Source organism: Phycodurus eques, chromosome 11 (assembly GCF_024500275.1).
Source record: "Phycodurus eques isolate BA_2022a chromosome 11, UOR_Pequ_1.1, whole genome shotgun sequence".
In the NCBI taxonomy this organism is placed as follows: Eukaryota; Metazoa; Chordata; class Actinopteri; order Syngnathiformes; family Syngnathidae; genus Phycodurus; species Phycodurus eques.
Window position 1 is genome coordinate 446,421 of NC_084535.1, and position 20,592 is coordinate 467,012.

At 46.3% G+C, this 20,592-nt stretch overlaps 1 protein-coding gene across 5 annotated transcripts in view; it reads left to right on the top strand.

The window, feature by feature from the left end:
• The first annotated feature begins 3,717 nt into the window (after window positions 1–3,717).
• Window positions 3,718–20,592, top strand: part of LOC133409574 (echinoderm microtubule-associated protein-like 4) — a 37,076-nt gene continuing 20,201 nt past the window's right edge. For 2 of the 5 annotated variants that reach the window (XM_061689764.1, XM_061689768.1), the window contains exons 1-9: window positions 3,718–4,008; window positions 4,584–4,766; window positions 5,447–5,552; window positions 5,870–6,058; window positions 6,146–6,169; window positions 11,332–11,466; window positions 15,168–15,193; window positions 15,358–15,396; window positions 15,819–15,942. In XM_061689764.1, coding sequence (XP_061545748.1) covers window positions 3,972–4,008; window positions 4,584–4,766; window positions 5,447–5,552; window positions 5,870–6,058; window positions 6,146–6,169; window positions 11,332–11,466; window positions 15,168–15,193; window positions 15,358–15,396; window positions 15,819–15,942 — 863 coding nt within the window. In that variant the 5' untranslated portion in view covers window positions 3,718–3,971. The remainder of the gene's footprint in view (window positions 4,009–4,583; window positions 4,767–5,446; window positions 5,553–5,869; window positions 6,059–6,145; window positions 6,170–11,331; window positions 11,467–15,167; window positions 15,194–15,357; window positions 15,397–15,818; window positions 15,943–20,592) is intronic. The other 3 variants (XM_061689766.1, XM_061689765.1, XM_061689767.1) reach the window with 3 other exon arrangements.

Below are 20,592 nucleotides of genomic sequence, written 5' to 3' on the forward strand. Positions count from 1 at the left end.
TAGAGGTGCAACAATGATTTAAGCCAGAACTAATCGATTATCAAATTAATCCGCTATTTTGATGATTGATTGTTTTAACTCAATATTATCCAAATCCTCTGATTTTGGCCTCTCCACCATAAATATTCTGATTTCTGTAATCATCCATGAAAGCGGATGGATTATCCTGAAGCAGCCGCTGAAGTGTATATCAAACTAGTAGCCCTCCGTTCGCATGAATCTGTACGCAAGTACATAGCGCTCGTCTTCCAAAGGTTTGACGAGGACAGCATCGCTCGCTTCCGTGTCTTATTGCGTAATGTTTATTTGCTTTTGTTTCATCATTGAAAATAAACATGCATGCAAACATCACTTTTTCACCCATTAGTGTGAAAAACGGATTACAGTTAATAAACACTCAAGGGGGAAAAAATATTTTTGCAATAATGCAGAATACATTTTTATCTGATAAATGAATGCAATAATCGATTCTAAAAGGATTATTTAGTGACCAGAAATAGTTAGAACTACAAAAAATAGAGTGAATCGTGCATGAATTCATCGCCAAGACAACCGGAGGAGAGCTAAAAGTAGCTAGTGTCTCAAGGATGTGACAACCACGTCTCCATGGTTACTCCAAACTTGCCTTGAAAGGAAATGTTTTGCATTTTGTCACAAGTCCGTTTTTTTCCCTTTGCTAACATGGTTGTGGTGTGACAAACGTTCATCGGCGCACACCCCGTGGCTCCTTTTTTCGGCCTTCAGCGGCTTGTCGCTTGCTTCTGCTAACTAGCGGAAGCTGACAAAAACAAGCCAGCGCCCAAGGCAAATGGATTGCTAACAGCGGCTCGCTCACAGACACTTCTGTCAAATAGCTTCCTAAGTACACATTTGTTTGCGTGTTTGATCTGGCATTTGATGAGACGCACCACACAACTAAAGTGGATATAAAAAGTCTACACACCGCTGTTACCTGGATTTTATGACGTAAAAAAGATGAACTCAAGGTAAATAATTTCTAAACCTTTTCATAATGTGTCCTATAGTAGTAGCCAAATATTGTACTCAACTAAGAGTACTGTTACTTTAGAATAATGACTCAAGTAGAAGTCAAAAGTATTCCTCCAAATACAGTATTTACTTGAGTAAGAAAGTACTAAGTGAAAATACTAAAGTAAACGGTAACTCGTAGCGGATTTAAAAAACTTAATCTGAGCGTGAACGTCAAATAAAACAAAACAAAAATTATAATATATGTGGGTCCACACACACCTGCCAACATTTCAATTTGCAACTGCCCAAAAACACATTTATTGGGCCCCACAGAAACCGTATTTGCTTTGTTTACTGACCAGACTTATTGATTTTGTGTCTGTGTCTGTGTGTTTGAGCGTGAGACATCTGCAACTTAGCGCAAGGTGTTTTCTCAAGTTAGAAGTGGGCTGAAATATCCACGTTTGGGCAGTCATAATTTAAGACAACGCTGCATGACAAAGCTGTTGTTTTTCCGTCTAAAGTACACACTCGCGTGGCAGTTTTTTCGGGTTTTTTCCCCCCCAAAATGAGTCACTTTGATTGGCCCCACGAAGGGTTTGTGTGCGGTCATATGACTGCCTTGTGCCGTCTGATTGGTGAATTGGAGTCAAATGACACTAGTGATCACGGATTGCCGCAACGGCGCCCTATACGGAAGTCGATGACGAAGTCTAAAAATAGATCGCGCACGCAATAATGGATAAATAAAAGTAGCAAGCGGCATGTCGATCATTGCAACGGAGTAAAAGTATCGATTCTTAACATAAATACTCAAGTAAAAGTAAAAAGTTTGTTGGATTCAAAATACTCTGACAAGTACAATTAATCCAAAACGTTACTTGAGTAAATGTAGCACGTTACTACCCACTTCTAACCTGTACAACTCAATAGGGGGGGGGGGGGGGGGGTCCATTGTTCCACGGCCAGGACGAAAACCACACTGCTCCTCCTGAATCTGAGATTCGACTTCCTGACGGACCCTCCTCTCCAGCAACCCTGAATAGACCTTACCAGGGAGGCTGAGGAGCGTGAGCCCCCTGTAGTTGGAACCAGGTCGGACCGGCATCTTCCCCCACCATCGGAGCCAACTCACCACCAGGTGGTGATCAGTTGACAGCTCCGCCCCTCTCTTCACCCGAGTGTCCCAAGACATGCGGCCGCAAGTCCGATGACACGACCGCAAAGTCGATCATCAACTGCGACCTTATGCTTGAACATGGTGTTTGTTATGGACAATCCGTGACGAGCACAGAAGTCCGATAACAGAACATTGCTCGGGCATTCCTTCCAATATCGTCCTTCCAGGTCTTACTGTCATTGCCCATGTGAGCATTGAAGTCCCCCAGCAGAACGATGGAGTCCCCAGCGGGAGCACTTCTCCAGCACCCCCTCTAAGGACTCCAAAAAGGGTGGGTACTCTGAACTGCTGTTTGGTCCATAGGCACAAATAACAGTCAGGGCCCGTCCCCCCAACCGAAGACGGAGGGAGTCTACCCTCTCGTCCACCCAGGTGAACCCCAACGTACAGGCGTGGGGCAATAAGTATACCCACACCTGCTCGGCGCCTCTCACCGTGGGCAACTCCAGATTGGAAGAGAGTCCAACCCCTCTCAAGAAGACAGGTACCAGAGCCCAAGCTGTGTGTGGAGGCGGTGTCCGACTATATCTATTCGGAACTTCTCGACCTCACGCACCAGCTCGGGCTCCTTCCCTGCCAGAGAGGTGACGTTCCACGTCCCTAGTGCCAGCTTCTGTGGCCGGGGATCGGATCGCCAAGGTCCCTGCCTTCGGCCACCGCCCAGCTCGCACTGCACCTGGCCCCTATGGCCCCTCCCACAGGTGGTGAGCTCAAGGGAAGCCATCGTCAAGTGCAGCAAATATGGCAAAAATGGACGAAAAGATGAAGACAGGTTTTTAGTCTGGCTGCTCTGGGAATAGGTGGGACAGCGAGCGACCGGTTAGCACATCCGCCTCACAGCTCTGAGGACCTGGGTTCAAATCCGGCCTCGCCTGTGTGGAGTTTGAATGTTCTTCCCATGCCTGCGTGGCTTTTCTCCGGGTACTCCGGTTTCCTCCCACATCCCCAAAACATGCGTGGTAGGTTGATTGAAGACTCTAAATTATTTCAATGTGTCCTGCGATTGGCTGGCGACCAGTCCAGGGTGTACCCTGCCTCTCGTCCGAAGATAGCTGGGATAGGCTCCAGCATCCCTGTGACCCGAGTGAGGATAATCAGTGCTATTCTAAAAGCCGAAGGTGGATTTTTGTATTTATTTAACCTTTATTCATCCGGGTTAGGCATTGGATAATAAATGATCTTGGTCTTTTTTTTTTTTTTTTACATCACAAACATCTGCCATTTAAACAGAGGTGTATAGACTTTTGATAGCCACTGTATTTCGATACAAACAAATAAAAGTCACTTTTCCACGATGTGTGTCGTTGAATCCGATGAATTGGAAGTCTGTGAGGAAATCTCGCTCGTTCGCTCGCCTGACTTCGGTTCCCAACCTGCGACCAGTATCAAGGTGGGTGGCAGCCCGATCCGGAAATGAAACAAAGGGCGAAGAAGAGCTGTTGACCTCCGACGAGCGACAGGGGGCGCCGCCGCCAAGCAAGCGACGTCAGGAGCGAACCGGAAGCCCCTCCTCCTTCTTTCTTCCGTCCTCAGGGTGCGCGCGCAGCCCCGCGGGCGGAGTCGGAAGCGCGAGTGAGCGTCGCTCGGTCCGTCCGCCCTGTTCCTCCGTCGCTTCGGTTTCGGCTTCGGCGTTCTTCTTTCCGCGGCTTCTTCTCGGCGTCCGTCGCTCGCGAGGTGCTCCAGGAGCGGCTCGTCCTGCTCCGCGTCGCGGGAAAGCTGTAAGCGAACCGTGGCCGTGGGAGCACCGAGGGAAAGGCGAAGGGGACTAAGGAGGCATCGGCAACGCAGGCAGGCCTCCTCCGGCTCAGCCTGACTGGAAATGGAGGCGTTCGGCAGCGGCGGCGCCGGCAGTCTGGGTGAGTCTGAGGGTCAAAGGTCGCTGTCGCCCGGGCGAGGGGGTCGGCGTGATTGCGCGCGTGTGCGTGCTCGCGCAGACACCGAGCGGCTTTACACGTGTCACTGCGCGGCGCGTTTTCGTAAGGGGGCTGCACCGCCCCTTCGAGTTGGTGCACGACAACAAAACGAGCGCATCGTAACATCGTACAGCCTTGTGCCACTAACTCCTCGGCCAATCAGCAGCAATTTTATTCGGGCTCCCACTAATGATTATTTTAAATCGATGAATCTGCCGATCGTTTTTCCGCCTAATCTGTTATTTGGATAAAGAAACTAATTTCTCCAGAAAATCAACTGATTATCAAAATAGTTGTCAATTAATTTGATGATTTGACACTTGTGCAACCAAATGATCCCACTGGTTCGTTTTTACTTACCTTATTTTTAAATTGAGTTGTACAAGTTATACAGCCCATCAATTGTAGAACAAGTTTTGGAAGGATTAATCTTGCCCCATCACAAAAACATTTCAGCAAGGGGTGTGTAGATTTGCTGTCCACTGTAGGTGAGGGAACGTATATGCGTTTGTGTGCAGACGACAGCATGTCGGGCGTGAGCGTTTCGGACGTGAACGACCGCCTCTGCGCCCTGGAGCTTCGCGTGCAGCAGCAAGAAGACGAAGTAACTGTGATGAAAGCGGCCCTCGCCGATGTTCTTCGCCGTTTGGCAGCTTCAGAAGACTCGGCCGCTTCCGCCAAGAAACAGCACGGAGCTAAAGGTACCTGTTTTTTCTTGTCGAGATTGACATTTTCTTTGAAGGATTTTTGTCTGTTGTAGGGGTGCCCAGTATCATCGGTAGGAGGTATACATTTGGACGAAGGTACAGATTTCGACTTAATCGACCAATCACGAGGGGGCCGATCACCGATCAAGTTTAAAAAAAACGATAAGCGATCCGATCACAAGATGGAGCATTGTGTCTATTTACATTACTGGTTCATTTATTGTATATACTTGTGTACTGTATACTGAGTACGTAGCTTCAAAATTATTCTCTAGAATTTAAGACTTAAAAACATCTTGAAAACAGACTTTAAAACGTCAATAACCGCTAGGGGGCATACAAGAATTGGCCACTTACATAAATTTAGGTCAAATCAACATTACAACATGACAAAAATAATGGGTGCTAACTTACTGTAATTAAATTACCTAATTGCAATATAATTTAACAAATACTGTTAATAACATGCTTACTCTAACTTTGTCACTGTCCTAGCTATATGGACGGGTGTCGTCCAGAGTTTGCATCGGTTTGTTTGAATAACGGCACGCTCCTCCTCGTGTACATTCTTCAGGTGCCCGATCAAATTTGTTGTGTTGAACCACTTAGACGACGTACAACAAAGTGAGTCGAACAGTCTCCGTTCCGTCGTCAGCGTTGCGATTTTCCTTCAGGGGGAGCCACGGCCAACACGTGCATCACCAACGGAGGAACGTCTGCACGAAAGAGAGACTCTGCCTCCGTCACCAGGAAGGAAATGCTGTCCTCCGTTGTCAAGAGGTAACACAACACACACACACACACACACACACACACATTCATTAATAATCGTGTTGCACACTGATTGAAAACGATTGTTGCTCTATTGTTACCCTCCATCATTCACAAATGATTTATTGGTGATTTGATTCATGACAATTTGTTATTGACGTGGTGCTTGTTTGCGCCAACTCTTTTTTGACGATTCCAAGTCTACTCGAAGTGATGAAATGTTCGAAGGGGTCTCTAGAATCCCATTAAAAGCGGCGGCGGATGGAAGGTGGAAGCGTTTCCAGTTGACGTAGTCAAGCAGCAGCCGTGTGCGTGCGTGTCCGCAGCGGAGCGACCGATTCCAGAAAGGAGGCGTCGGGTGTCCGCAGATGTCCGATGCAAGAGATCCACGAGCGGGAGGAAGCTCCTCGTGACCCCGAGGACCAGACCCCTGCCCCCGCACCCCCCCACCTTCCCCAAAGTCCACAGAGAAGCCAGCCCGGTGACACTAGTAAAAGCCACGCGCCCCCCAAAAGGTGTCACTTTTTGTCTACCTGAATTCCTGCTCCGAGCTGATGGTGTGACCCCACCCTAAAAAGATCCTTTTTGTCCTTCCTGACTAGCCCCCCGCCTGCCTTCTCGCTCAGGTGGCCCGTCTTTCCTTTCCCCGTTGCGCCTCCTTTAAGCGCCGTAACCTTGGGCTCTCATTTCAGCCGACTGGCTTTATTTGCCTGCACGTGTTTTGTGCTGTTTGGAATCATTCGTACTCCTTATAATTACTAGATAGGGATTTTTATATAGTGGACCGAGATAGTTCCTAAAAAAATCCACTCACAATCCCTTTGTACTGATTGGGGAGTTGGGAATGAGTGAAATACTGCGTTGGGAATCATTCACTCATCCCTGACTCACCAATTGCGATTGGAAGATTTCTACAGCGGGAGGAAAGGTATTGAACCATTTCGAATAGCTTCAATTTCTGCATAAATTGATCATCAAATGTGCTCTATTCGTCATCTAAATCACGAGAACCAAATAGTACATAAAAATTATATATTTTCATACATTATTCAAAATAATTTAAACATTCATATACTGTACTCCCTAATAACTTGGGATTTTTTTAAGATCCTTTGTCTGGTTTTTACATGATAGACTAAGAAGTCCACTAAAACTCACAATGCAGCGTCGCCTTGCGATGCGAGTGACCTGACTTGCGGGTTTTTCCAGATATGCGCCGTCGTTCGGCAGATTGTTTTAATTTTTACATATATTTTTTTTGCTTTAACTTATGAGTGCAAACTTAAGATACGAGCACTTTATGGTGGCAGTACACTCGACTGACTTTGGCAAATATTGAACAATTCGTCCACAAAGAGGCTTCAAGCTTTTTCTTGCCACTCCCGGCAATGTCCAACCAGGCAGACCTAAACGTATTTTGAGGGTCTGCTGGGAACGTCTGGCAGAGTTCCCTGTCAGAAGGAGCTTTAACTCCCACCTGCGGCAGAAGGGTTAGGGTTAGCGGGGGACATTGAGTCTGTGTTGACCATGTTGAGGTGGCCGACCGGACCTCTGCGCGTAGGGTGGTCGGTGCTTGTCCTCGAGGTTACATTGGAGTTCGCCCAACCAGTCTTTGTGTTTTGTGGACTCGAAGAAAGCGTTCGACCGTGTCCCTCGGGGAGTCCTGTGGTTGTGCTTCGGGAGTATGAGGTACTGGACCCTCTGATAAAGGCTGTTCGGTCCCTGTACGACCAGTGTCAGAGCTTGGTCTGCATTGCCGGCAGTAAGTCTGATTCATTTCCAGTGAGGGTTGGGCTGCTCTCTGTCACCGATTCTGTTCATAACCTTTATGAACAGAATTTCTAGGCGCAGCCGATGCATCGAGGGAGTCCGGTTTGTTGACCACAGTATTACATCTCTGCTTTTTACAGATGATGTGGTTCTGTTGGCTTCATCTCGCCGCAATCTTCAACTCTCACTGGAGCGGTAACCCTAACCCTTGGTGTGATGCGGTTGGGATGAGAATCAGCACCTCCAAATTTGAGACCGTGGTCCTCAGTCGGAAAAGGGTGGCGTGCCCTCGCCGGGTCGAGGAAGAGATCATTCATCAAGTGGAGGAGTTAAAGTATCTCGGAGTCTTGTTCACGTGTGAGGGAAGAATGGAACAGGAGCTCGACAGGCGGATCGGTGCAGCGTCTGCAGTGATGTGGGGACTATCTATCGGTCTGTAGTGGTAAAGAAGGAGCTTTGCCGGAAGATGAAGCTCTCATTTTACCGGTCGATCTACGTTCCTACCCTCACCTATGGTCATGAACTGTGGTTACAAGATGGCGGATACAAGCAGCAAAAAAGAGTTTCCTCCGCAGGGTGTCCAGGCTCTCCCTTAGAGAACGGGTGAAAATCTCGGTCATCCGAGAGGGGCTCAGAGTCGAGCCGCTGCTCCTCCGCATCGGGAGGAGCCAGATGAGGTGGCTCGGGCATCTGGTCGGTATCCCTCCATGGTGAGGTGTTCCGGGCACGCCCACCGGGAGGAGGTCCCCGAGACGACCCAGGACGCGCCGGAGAGACCATATCTTTCGGCCGGCCTGGGAACGCCTCGGGATCCCCCCCGGAAGAGCTGGTCGAAGTGGCTCGGTAGGGGGAAGTCTGGGCTTCCCTGCTAAAGCTGCTGCCCCTGCGACCTCACCTCAGATAAGCGGAAGAGAATAGATGGATGGATGCATCTTACTGAGTCACTTACAGTAGAAGTAGAAGCAGTAGTACTATTCGTCTTCGTTTGTGTCTGCATGACTGTATTATACTGTTTTGCCTGCCGGTGGCCGAGGCGGAAATGCCAAAACACAAACTGTCTAATTCTTCACATTGTATTTCGTGATGTTTTTATAGTGGACCCCCGCATGCTTGCCGTCAATGCAACCCTGTTTTTATAAATGACATTATAGAGTGCTATGTTGTCTTATTAAAACACTCTTCTTTTGGGGGGGGCTGTAACAGATTGTTGGACTTTTTTTACCAAAATAATTTCATTTGGGGAAGATGATTTGAGATCTGAGTGTTTTGAGTTACTAGTGTGGTGATGGACCCATACATGCAAATCAGTCACCTTTTGAACTCAAAATAGGCCATTTACACGAATCGTATAGCTCCGATTAGTTTTTTTGGCTGATGTCGTAGGCTGTTTCATACTGAATGCTGGCAGCTAGATCCATTCCACACACAGGTGTAATTGTGAATATTACTCTGTGGAGGGTTAATATGGGAGCACATTGGCCTGAGGTTGCGCCTGTGCGCTTGGGACGTGCTTTGGGTAAGTCACACGAGTTGACAAGACCAGCAAAAACAACACTAGATAAACCATGAAGGCAACAGCGCGCTACTCATATTTACATTTAGACGAACAAAAACAACTGCTTTCATGTATTGTAGTATTTGTCAGACACTGTCTGCCCAAAACGTGGATATTTCAGCTCAGTAAATTGCGGATGATTTTTTTTTTGTAGTTTTGACTGCACACACATAGCAACATCAGAATATGCACATTCACATTTTATTTTTCCCACCCATCCATCCATTTTCTACCGCTTATCTGAGGTCGGGTCGCGGGGGCAGTAGCTTTAGCAGGGACGCCTAGACTTCCCTCTCCCCAGCCACTTCAGCCAGCTCTTCCGGGGGGATCCCGAGGCGTTCCCAGGCCAGCCGAAGGACGTAGTCTCTCCAGCGTGTCTTGGGTCGTCCCCGGGTCTCCTCCCGGTGGGACGTGCCCGGAACACCTCATCGGGGAGGCGTCCGGGAAGCTGGCTCCTCTCGATGTGAAGGAGCAACGGCTCTACTCTGAGATCCTCACCCTATTTCTAAGGGAAAGCCCGGACACCCTGCGGAGGAAACTCATTTCGGCCGCTCGTATCCGGGATCTCGTTCTTTCGGTCACGACCCGCAGCTCGTGACCATAGGTGAGGGGAGGAACGTAGATCGACCGGTAAATCGAGAGCTTCGCCTTTCGGCTTAGCTCCTTCTTTACCGCAACGGACCGATAAAAAGTCTGCATCACTGCAGATGCCGCACCGATCCGCCTGTCGATCTCCTGTTCCATTCTTCCCTCAGTCGTGAACAAGACCCCAAGATACTTGAACTCCTCCACTTGGGGCAGGATCTCATCCCCGACCTGTAGAGGGCACGCCACCCTTTTGCGACTGAGGACCACGGTCTCAGATTTGGAGGTGCTGATTCTCATCCCAGCCGCTTCATACTCGGCTGCGAACTGCTCCAGTGAGAGTTGGAGGTCAGGGCTTGATGAAGCCAACAGAACCACATCATCTGCAAAAATCAGGGATGCAATACTGAGGCCACATAACCGGACCCCTTCTACGCCTCGGCTGCGCCTTGAAATTCTGTCCACAAAGGTTATGAACAGAATCGGTGACAAAGGGCAGCCTTGGCGGAGTCCAACCCTCACCGGGAACGAGTCCGACTTACTGCCGGATATGCGGACCAAACTCTGACTCCGGTCGTACGGGGACCGAACAGCCCGTATCAGGGGGTTTGGTACCCCATACTCCCGAAGCACCCCCCACAGGACTCCCCGAGGGACACAGTCGAACGCCTTCTCCAAATCCACAAAACACATGTATACCGGTTGGGCGAACTCCCATGCGCCCTCGAGGACCCTGCCGAGGGTGTAGAGCTGGTCCACTGTTCCACGGCCAGGATGAAAACCACACTGCTCCTCCTGAATCTATTGCTACGCTAACGTTTAAGCAAAATTTCTGCTCATCAGATCAGCCAGTGTCATATTTGTTGCACTGGTCTTTTGTATTTTCGGGTTGAGGTGCTGCGGGTCGTGGCCCTGGTTGCGGTCCCAGCGGATCCGCGAAGCACACGTGACAAGAGTTGATCCGCTAAAACATCTTGCATTAATTAGGGAACGCGCCTACAATTATCTAAATAGTTTACGGATGTTAAAAGTGTTAAGCGACGAGGCAATGTTAAGGATTATGTCACAACACAGAATGAACTAACTTCCAATTCAGAAATGGCCAATAAAAACAGAAAACATATTGTACTTAATATTTTCCTGGAGGATGCATTTGGGATTAGCCTTTGAAGTTGGTAATAATGAAAAATGGAGTGAAACAGACAATGATTTTCGTCAATTATTTTCCAGAATGAGAGTGCTTAAAGAGGGGGATGCAATTCATGTGGCACAGCTTGAAGCTGGCATCGGGTGCAGGTGGAGATGGGCCTGGCTCCATTTGGAGCCCGGAACAAAAAGGCAAAGGAATGAGGCAAATTTCATTGTACTTGCGCGGTGTGAAGAAATTGTTTATTTTGCCTTATTGTCTTCTTCAGAATCTTGCTTGTCGCTCTCACGCAGTAAATAAACAAAAAGAATTCTAATAACACGATTTTAAGATGAATGTATTTTGCACAATAAATCCAAACTTTGCAGTTTGCATCGATCTTATGACGTTTGCTCTGCTTGGATTCAAGATATTCGTGAATTTGTTTTGTGCAACCAAAAACAGAAAGGGAAATTACATTTTCTGTATCGGCACAATGCGTCATGAGATACATTTGATTGTTCATTATGGGCTGGTCACTACTTAGCACTACTTTAGGGAGAACCCACACTCACTACACTGGCTTCTATAGTGGATAGCGAGTGATTCCTAACAACATCCTTGTCTAGCAAGGTACTAACTACTTCCTGTTGCTTGACACTGGCTATCTGAACCCTCCAGCAGTCTGTCTGCCGTTTGAAGAGGAGAAGCCCTCCTCTTCTTAATTGACACTGTGTGTGTGTGTCTGTCAGGGGTCCAAGGCGCTCTGCAGGGGTGGAGCGTTCCCCAAGTAGCACCTGGGACACGTCTGATGACAACAGAAACAAATTGGTGAAAGCGGCGTCGACCTCCAAACTGCTTTCCAAAGTGGTAAAGACTGCGGACAGGTACGTACACTAAGGCTGGCCGATATGGCGTTCAAATAAAAACATTTACAGAAAAATCCCATTTCCCTTATGATTCCATTTTTACCTCTTCCCTCAAAGCAGGTTTTGCTTTTATTGTTTTCCTTCTGGATTAGCTTTATTTCCCCTGATAGCAAACAAGTTATTTTTTTATTTTATTATTATTTGTTTATTAAATGCATTAACTTGCATCAAATTCCACAGCAGTAATAGAATTATTTTATTCTTTGCTGTCTAATAATTGGAAAATACTTGCTTTCTCTTGTAAAATGTCCCTTTTTTCAAAATATATGTAAGCAGGATGCTTAATAAATGCAACAATTTAACATTATAAGTTAGCAGTTAAACAGCATGTAGTCTGTTTCTTAGTGGGAATTTTAGTCGCTAGTCTTTTTTTCTTAGTCACTTGTATAGGAACTAGGTGGCAAGACTGACTGCTTATTTCAACCAGCTCCTCTCTGTTTGCTGTCAAGTTGCTAGTGTAAACTGTGCACGTCAGGGTGGATACACTATGGACGCAGCAAAAAAAGAAAATTGTCCTGACAAACCAATTGCCCAGGCCTAACACTAGCATCGTGTCAAGGTTTGCCATGAATGACAGCATCTCAAAATGTTGTCTGCTTGGATGGGCCACTTCAACTTGTAGACCTCCTAGATACCGTAATTTCTCGTGAATAATTTTTCCCAAAATATTTTCGAGTAGTCGATGGAGCTCATTAAATATAGGTATTACTTTTTATTTTTTTTAAAGAAAATCACATTGTATAGTTGTATACAGGTACATAAGAGTTGTGAAAAAGGTGTACACCTACATTCCAATATTATATGCAATGCCACACATTTATATATATATTACGGTAATGTGTGCCGCCAATCTGGGATTCCTGACCTGCTCGCGGCAGTTTGCCATGTTACCATCGTTAGCGTAGCATATTTGTTGCTACTACACTAAATAGCAGAAACGGGTACCCAAAGATAGAAAATGTCGACTAAAAGGGCTAGTTACGCAGCCGCTTTAAAACAAAAAAAATAATTAATCACTGCTGCCGAACACGTGGGACACCCCAAAGCAGCGCGACAGTTCAAAAGAGGCTGGATTGAATGTGCAATTGTGGAGGAAAACGGAGGAGAAAATCTTCCATCAAAAAGCACATGCAAGTGCTTTGGGACGTGGGAAAGTCGCGCAGTTGCCAGAGATGGAGGAAGAGCTGCTGCAGATTGCAGCCGAACGGAGGGCAAGTGGCTGCGCTATCAGCGCTGTCGCACTTCGTCTCAAAGCTCTGAAAATAATGAGGAATATAGGTAACCAAGACTTCGAGGCATCCGTGAACTGGCGCTACTTATTTAGGAGGCACAACCTCTCTGTGAAGCGCAGAACAACAATTGCACGTCTTCCAGCCGATTATGAGAATAAATTGACGAAATACCAGTCGTGCATTATTCGGCTGAGAAAGCAGCGAGAATACGAAATTGGCTGCATAGCAAATGCTTATCAAACACCCCTCACTTTTGATCTGCCAAGCACTCAAACAATCGATCAGAAAGGTGGAAACACAGTGAGGAGGAAGTCTACTGGGAATGGAAAAACCCATGTTACTGTAATGCTGGGCGCTTACGGAGACTAAGATGAAGCCATACATAATCTTTCAACGAAAAACTCTGCCCAAGAACTGCCAGTGGCCAACGGGCTTCATAGTGAGATGCCACCCCAAAGGGTGGATGGATGAGGTCAGTCTGGTGTCACCACAAGCGACTCTGTCGCAAAATGCCTTTCGGTGCCATCGCGTGCCAGCCATCAAACAAATCCTAAAAGAAAATCAAACTGCCTTGGTGATCATTCCTGGTGCAATGACTTCGCAGTTGTAGGTAATGGACGTATCGTGCAATCGCCCTTTTAAAAAGCACGTGCGGAAGAAATGGAACGAGTGGATGACCTCCGGGACTCATACAGTCACTGCAGGCGGCAATGTAAGGAAACCCGCACTGGTGCAAATAACGACATGGATAAAAGACACATGGGATGCGGCTTCCCCTAACATCATTTCAAGGGGATTCAAAAAATGAACGCCATGGATGGCACAGAGGATGAGATGCTGTGGGAGGAGGATGAGTCCGCAGTTCATGTTACAATGCATGAGGCACCGGAGCAAGAGAAACTGGACCAAGTCGTCAACGATGAGTTCTACAGTGATGAATCAAATGCAGCTGCAGTGGATCTTCTTTTTCAGAGTGGAGATGCGTCAGATGCTTCATTTGAAGGCTTTGCCGAGGATGTGTCATGTAGTGGATGGACTGCACTCTGCGCAAATTTTTCATGCAAAAAATGGTTCTTAAGTTAACAGTGTTAAATTATTTATTGAATATATAAGACTGTAGTCCGTATTATCAACAGTACTGTTAAAATGTTATACCATCATTGAGCATTTAGTTTAGTCTGTCGAGGGAGTCTGTTCTGAAAATTACCGGGAAGCTTTTTTACATCAAGCGTGGCCCGTGGCCTGTCCCGACACCAGATGGAAAAAAAAATATATATATTACTGGTACATCAGCACATGCACAAAGATTATTATTATTATTATTATTATTATTATTGCTGGGTATTATTAATTGTATTATTATTAATTATTGTGACACACAATTCTTTGAAAATCTTACCGGAATAAAAATACAGATAATTCGTAATGTTTTGAGCCTATGGATAGCAGCAATTCAATGGTGCGCATTTTACATAGGTAGAAGGGTTTTCGTGATTATTATTATTATTTTTTTCATCTCAACTTTGGGGGTGCGCATTATACACGAGAAATTATGGTAGTTCCCTAAAATTTCCACTGAAAATCCCTTCGTATTGATCTGAGAGTCACGAATGAGTGAATGATTGCAAACACATTTCCCGACTCACTAATCAGTAGAATTAGTAACACCTTCAAATTTGATTAAAACAGTAGAACCTCATCATTTCTCAACGTATCTCCTGGACCCTCTGGTTTTGTCTGCTGCTAGGGGAAGCCCTTCTCTGATTGGCTGACAAATTTCAGTTCAAAATATCCACCAAATTCCCGTCCAAACGATCGTGACGTTTCAAATGGCATCACTTGCCCTAAAAAGTCCCCTTCAGTAGCGCAAATGGAACGTTATTTGTGAGAAAAGCAACAGAACAGCTCATGTACATAAGTCATCAATTGTTTTTTCCTGAATTGAATTGTTCTGGGTGGCACGACGGACCACTGGTTAGCAAGTTTGCCTCACAGTTCTGAGGACCCGGGTTCAAATCCGGCCTCGCCTGTGTGGAGTTTGTATGTTCTCCCTGTGCCTGCGTGAGTTTTCTCCGGGTGCTACGGTTTCCTCCCACATCCTAAAAACATGCATGCTAGATTAATTGAAGATGCCCGTACGTGTGAATGTGAGTGTGAATGGTTGTTTGTTTCAATGTGCCCTGCGATTGGCTGGTGACCAGTTCAGGGTGTACCCCGCCTCTCGCCTGAAGATAGCTGGGTTAGGCTCCAGCACGCCCGCGACCTTAGTGAGGATAAGCGGTATGGAAAATGAATGAATGAAGGATTTTAGAGCTGCTTGAAGTGCTCAATCCATCTTTTTAGAAATTTCGGCAAAGATGGCAGCCACTTGTCATGTTGCTACTAACACTCACACTCACACACTGATGGTGTTTGTTCCGCTTGCAGGCACAAAGATCTGGTGGTGAGCCAAGGTAAAAAATTGATTTTGTCTAAAAAGAGCCAATAGAAAGCTGTCATCATCATCATCATCTGCCATTTTCATAGACATTTGTGTTTGAGCCGCTAACTGTCGGAGGTGGAAGCTTGTTGTTGTTGTTGTCGTTGTTTGTTGAGTGATGATGTCGTTGTCTCAAAGCATCCAAAATGTCGACCCGGGAGAAAAACAGCCAAGCCGGTAAGTGCTGAGCATTCACTGCAGTGAGCTAGAGGGCTAACAAGCTAACCCTTCGGCATACTAACGGTTTGTGAGATAGGCCAATGGCGTCTCTTCTCTTCTCTGCTTCCACGGTGGGCCAATGGCGTCTGTTCTCTGCTTCCACATCAGCTTGTCGCCACGGCCTGCTCTCGTCATGCCACGCTTGTTTGTGGCCCTGCCCTCATTCGCCATAATTTTTGCTCGAGTGAGAGGTGCCACGCTCGAGCAGGTCTACCTGTCGCTTCCTCGTCCTCACTTTCTTTGCTTGCGCACCGCGTTCACTTGCACGCCACTAATTCAAATTCATCCGTTGGTTGCTTAGGGTTAGTTTTTGAAATGATTTCCAGTGTCAACCTTTGCCTGGGGCTCAAGTGTCTTTGTGTGTGTCGGGACGGGTGTAGAAGGAAACCACATCAAGATGTTCATGCGTGGACGCCCCATCACCATGTTTCTGCCCTCAAATGTGGAAAACTACGACAACGTCCGCACAGACCTTCCCTCTGAGAAGCTCAAGCTGGAATGGGTGTATCCTTTCCTCACTCAGTGCTGATAATGCCACAATTAATCGACAAATAATCGATCATTCAATGAATCGACCTATTTTGATAGGCGATTAGAGCAGGGATGGGCAACTTACATGATAGCGGGGTCCACAATTTTTGCTCAGCTTTTCCAGGGGGCTGCAGATTTTAAACAATACACTTTTGCTGCATGTCATTCAAAATCCCCAAATTAGGCTGACTCACTCGTCTGTCTGATACAGAGGGCAGGAAGGCTCACTCTGCTTTGTTGAAGGAGCCCTGGCAAGTGGCACAAGCCGCCGTCTCCTCTGCATGGCGAATCCGCCATCCGTCACATCGCAACTGCCGCTTGTCCGCCACACGTGTTTGCAACACTACTAACATCGGGAAATATGTCCATCTTTTTGGAGGACACACCTCCTCATGCACTTTAAATTAACTGTCAGCGGTTCTTGTGAAGAAAAACCGTTGTTGGTGTAGTTTTGTTGAGATCGGAGTCAATGTTCCCTCTCATTTTTCAAGCTCCTTGAGCGCACGGAGGACCACTGTGAGCAACATCAGATGTGCCCGCTGCGGCCACACACCAGTATGACACCTGTTCAAAACCTCGGATCATAGCAAGTTGCATGGCTTATTTAAAGAACCAAATTACAGCAGCAATTTTCATTGGTGAACTTTGAATATAATTGATTTGGCCCACTTGAAATGAAAATGCTTTAACCACAGGAGTCCTGCTTTGGCCTGGGTGAGGGTCATGTTCTGGAAGAAATGACACACATACACCTTTCAGACATATCATTTTGTTCGCATTAAAACATGCACATTTTGCACAGTGACGTGTGCCTGTAGCTTGTGATACAGTGTAAATTCCTGTAACTCTCTGTACGTAAAATATCTAATTACTCAGTTTTTTTATAAGCATTTCTACTACTAATCACGGTTTGCTCTAGGATTTGTTTTAAACTGTGAGGGAGGGCTTCAGCGTCGTCACTCCCATCCCTCATATTTCACAATATGTTAAATTATTATTTTTTAAAAATGTAAATAAATGTCACTAGAATATGCACAAATCTGACTTGAATGTTACCTTATTGTTCACGTGTGTCCTTCTCGCTTCTCCAATGCTTGTACACTCTGTCCAGGTCGATGACTTCCTCTGCTTCTTGCTTTGACTTTATGCGCGTCAGCTGGTCCAAATGTGCCACTTCCAGACGATTTCTGGATGTTGTTTTGATATGATTCATTAAACTAAATCCTCTTTCACAATCTGCACTGGAAGCTTGCATTGTAGCACAAATATCCACAAGCTGTGAGATCTCCTTTAGCGCCTCACATCTAAGTGCTGCAGCAACCATATGTGAGAATGTGCTGATTGACCCCTGTTGAAGTTTTTGCTTCATTATGTACTTGAATTGAGCATATTGACTGTTAATGGCCTCCGAAGACCGTGGGTGGTGGAGAATGGCCTCATACTTCTTTGCCAGTGTGGCAATGTCTGCTGATCCATAGTCAAAACTGATGTTTGAGCTCAATGCTTCAATGTCAAATGCAGAACACTCCTTTAATTCATCCTCTGGAAAACGAGCATGCATGTGATCACGGAGCTTAGTAATGAAAAGAGTCCTCTCAGCAGTATTTAGACAATCGCCCGATGAGGTCCCCGTTGCCTCTTTGACACGGTCACTCCGCTGTACATCCTTCTCCCTCAAGTATTGGGAATGCAACTTCTCAATCTTTGCTCTTGCAAAGCAGTGTCCTTCCATCACAGTCAGGTTGCGTCTTGGTAAAGTGAGGCAGAGTTGTGCCAGCTCACCCAAAACATCTCCCAGAGCGGTGACAGTAACCTTGAACTCAGCTTTTTGTAGCAGTACTTTGCCACTGGATCTCTGTTATCGGTGAATTCTTGAAGGACAGTGTAGTTCCTCAGAACAGCATTGACAGCTCGGTGCCGTGACAGCCATCGCACTTCGTTCAGGGGCCTGAATGACAGTGTATCTTCTTCACCAAGAATCTTTGCTAGGTCCTCCATTTTGCCCTTCTTCACAGTGGACCGAGAGAAAGTGGAATACACAGTTTTAAGAGGAGTTTTCACATCTCGCATCAAAGGTACATTTTTCCAGGCATCATCAATGCCCAAGTCCTCTCTATGAGCCACACGATGTTGTTCAGTTAGGTATGGCATTCGGCGCTTTAACAAAGCCGCAACTCCGTTGTGTTTTCCGGGCATTCCTGAGGCACCGTCAGAGGGCAGCATCGCCATTCTCTGCATGTCCCGTCCATGCTTGGAGTAAAACGGAGTTATTGCCTGCACAATATCGTGAGCAGTGCAAGCTGTCAGTTGGATGATGCCACCAAACACACTTTTATGGTTAACATCATTTTCCTCCTTGTATTTAATATATAGGACTAGCTTTTTGTGTATTGATATGTCTGTGCTCTCATCTACTATCAGGGCATGCCAGGGTGCATCTTTAACACTGCACATAATCTCATTCTGCATAATTTCATTGATTGAGTGCACAAATTCAAAGGCATAGTTTTTACTTCGTCAGCTTTCTGGTATACTTACATACTTTGCCATGTGATCGTTGACAGCAATTATGCATTCATTTTGATAGCAAGTAAAATAATGTCAATGAGAACTTTAACTTGCTCGGGGTCAGATTTTGCTTTGTGTGACATCTCGTTCTTTTGCGCTCTCCCGCAATAATGGACCGATCCCCTGTCCCATCTTGAGTCTTCGTACAATTCCAACAGCTTTCAAATGACATTTCTGCTGAATGCGACGCTTGAGGTAGTCCAACCTCCATTCAGTCCACAGTTTTCCCTCTGAAAACTCACTTGCTACTTTGGCTTCGCTGCATGTTTTGCAGCGTACACCTTTCTCACGAGAAAAGGAAAATGTATCGCCCAGTTTCATCGCTTGTTCTTCTATTTGCACGTACTCCGACAGCCATTCCATCTTAAAAGAACCGCATTTCTTTTTCACGTTGGCTTGATGAGTGGATGTGTCGCTGCCTGTTCGATTCGCCACGATAAGGGGTTAGCGCTTGCGTCTCTTAACTGCGCCGTTGGTAGCTAGGATTTTAGAGCTGCTTGAAGTGCGACCCTTGTGAGGATAAGCACCTCAGAAAACGGATGGATGGATGGGAACAGTGTTGTTTTGTCGATCACCTTTTTTTGCCAGTGCATCAAAGTGTGGTGTTAGTTTGGTTGTGGCAATTCTCAGAACACATCGGAGGTGTTCATCACTCAGCGGGGATCTGCAGGATGTTTTGTTGGCAGTCATCGCACTAAAAGTCTGCTCACGCACACGTCGAGCCAAACGCCACCAGCATCCTCTGTGACATTTTCCGGATTTCTGCACATTTGTCCGCGCTTAATGAAGCATCAAATTCATCCGGTTTGGGAGTTGAACTTCTCTCTTAAGACGGTATCACCTTGGACGTCAATCAGTTCCATCTGCAGCTCCCGTGGCGCCGGTTCAGGGTCTTGCGTGACTGAATCCCGGACGGCAGTTTGTCAGATAAAGGTGTTCGGCCGAGCCCGCAAGCTCGATTCTAACCGCCGAGCCGTAGCCGTCGGTTCCTGCGTCGATCGGCTGTTCGCGTAATCGGCACGCTCGGTGGAAAAGCGAGGGCCGATGTTATATTCCTCGAAAACCGCGACGGTTTCTTGACAAATTACAGTAGTACTAACATACAGCTTTTGATCGGACTTCTGTGAAAAAGTATTTAGTAGTCCGTTCTATATGAAACACTCGGCGCTCGCTCTCGACTTTTCTTCGGCCCACTCATGGATGGAGAAGGGTTCAGAGCATGAGCAGAGTAAAAACAGAAGAGCCAAAGTCAAGTCAATGCATCACTGCACTACTGCGCTACCTGGTGGAACCACTCGGGAATTACAGCACAACCTGGTGGAACCACTCGGTATTGCAGCACAACCTGGTGGAACCACTCGGCATTAGAGGACAAGGTCAAATTAATGCAGTCATAATTTTGATATGATTTGGGCGATTCTGTACCAATCTTTGGCGGGGCGGATGTGGCCCGTAGTTAGCCCACCCCTGACTTAGTCCCTAATGATGACGTTAAACGTTTTAAGTGTGTTTATGTTACCTGTAGTCCGTTGAATGAGTTTGAAAGTGCCGTCTTGATCAAATAAAATGAATTGTATGTGACACAATAACATCCCAGTCAGTTCTGTCGACTGCTAAGCTAAAGTAACCATTACCTGGCGCCTCACCAGGATATGTGAGCGTGCTCGTCCTGATAATTCCGCAATAAATTCTCCCTCTTCTCCATGCCGAAAGTGTCCCCATTTACTTAAGGCACTCATCAGTACGGCCACGGATATGAATATGTCGATACGACGCGCCCCTTTGAGCTGCGTTCTTACAACACACTTTTTAAAGTATTCCTCAGCACCTGTTCTCACTCTTGCTCACACAGTTCTTCAAATAAGAGGCAAAGCAATTTCAAGTAGTTTGTCACTCTCAGTTGATATGACCTGTAAAACTGACATATAAATCGAAAGAAAATTTAACGTATATCTCAACAACAAAATGTTCAACTTAAACCATATAATTTTGTCGGAGTCTAATTTGTTGCTAACCTAAAATGTGAAACGCCATGGACGGGCTAAAGGATATTTG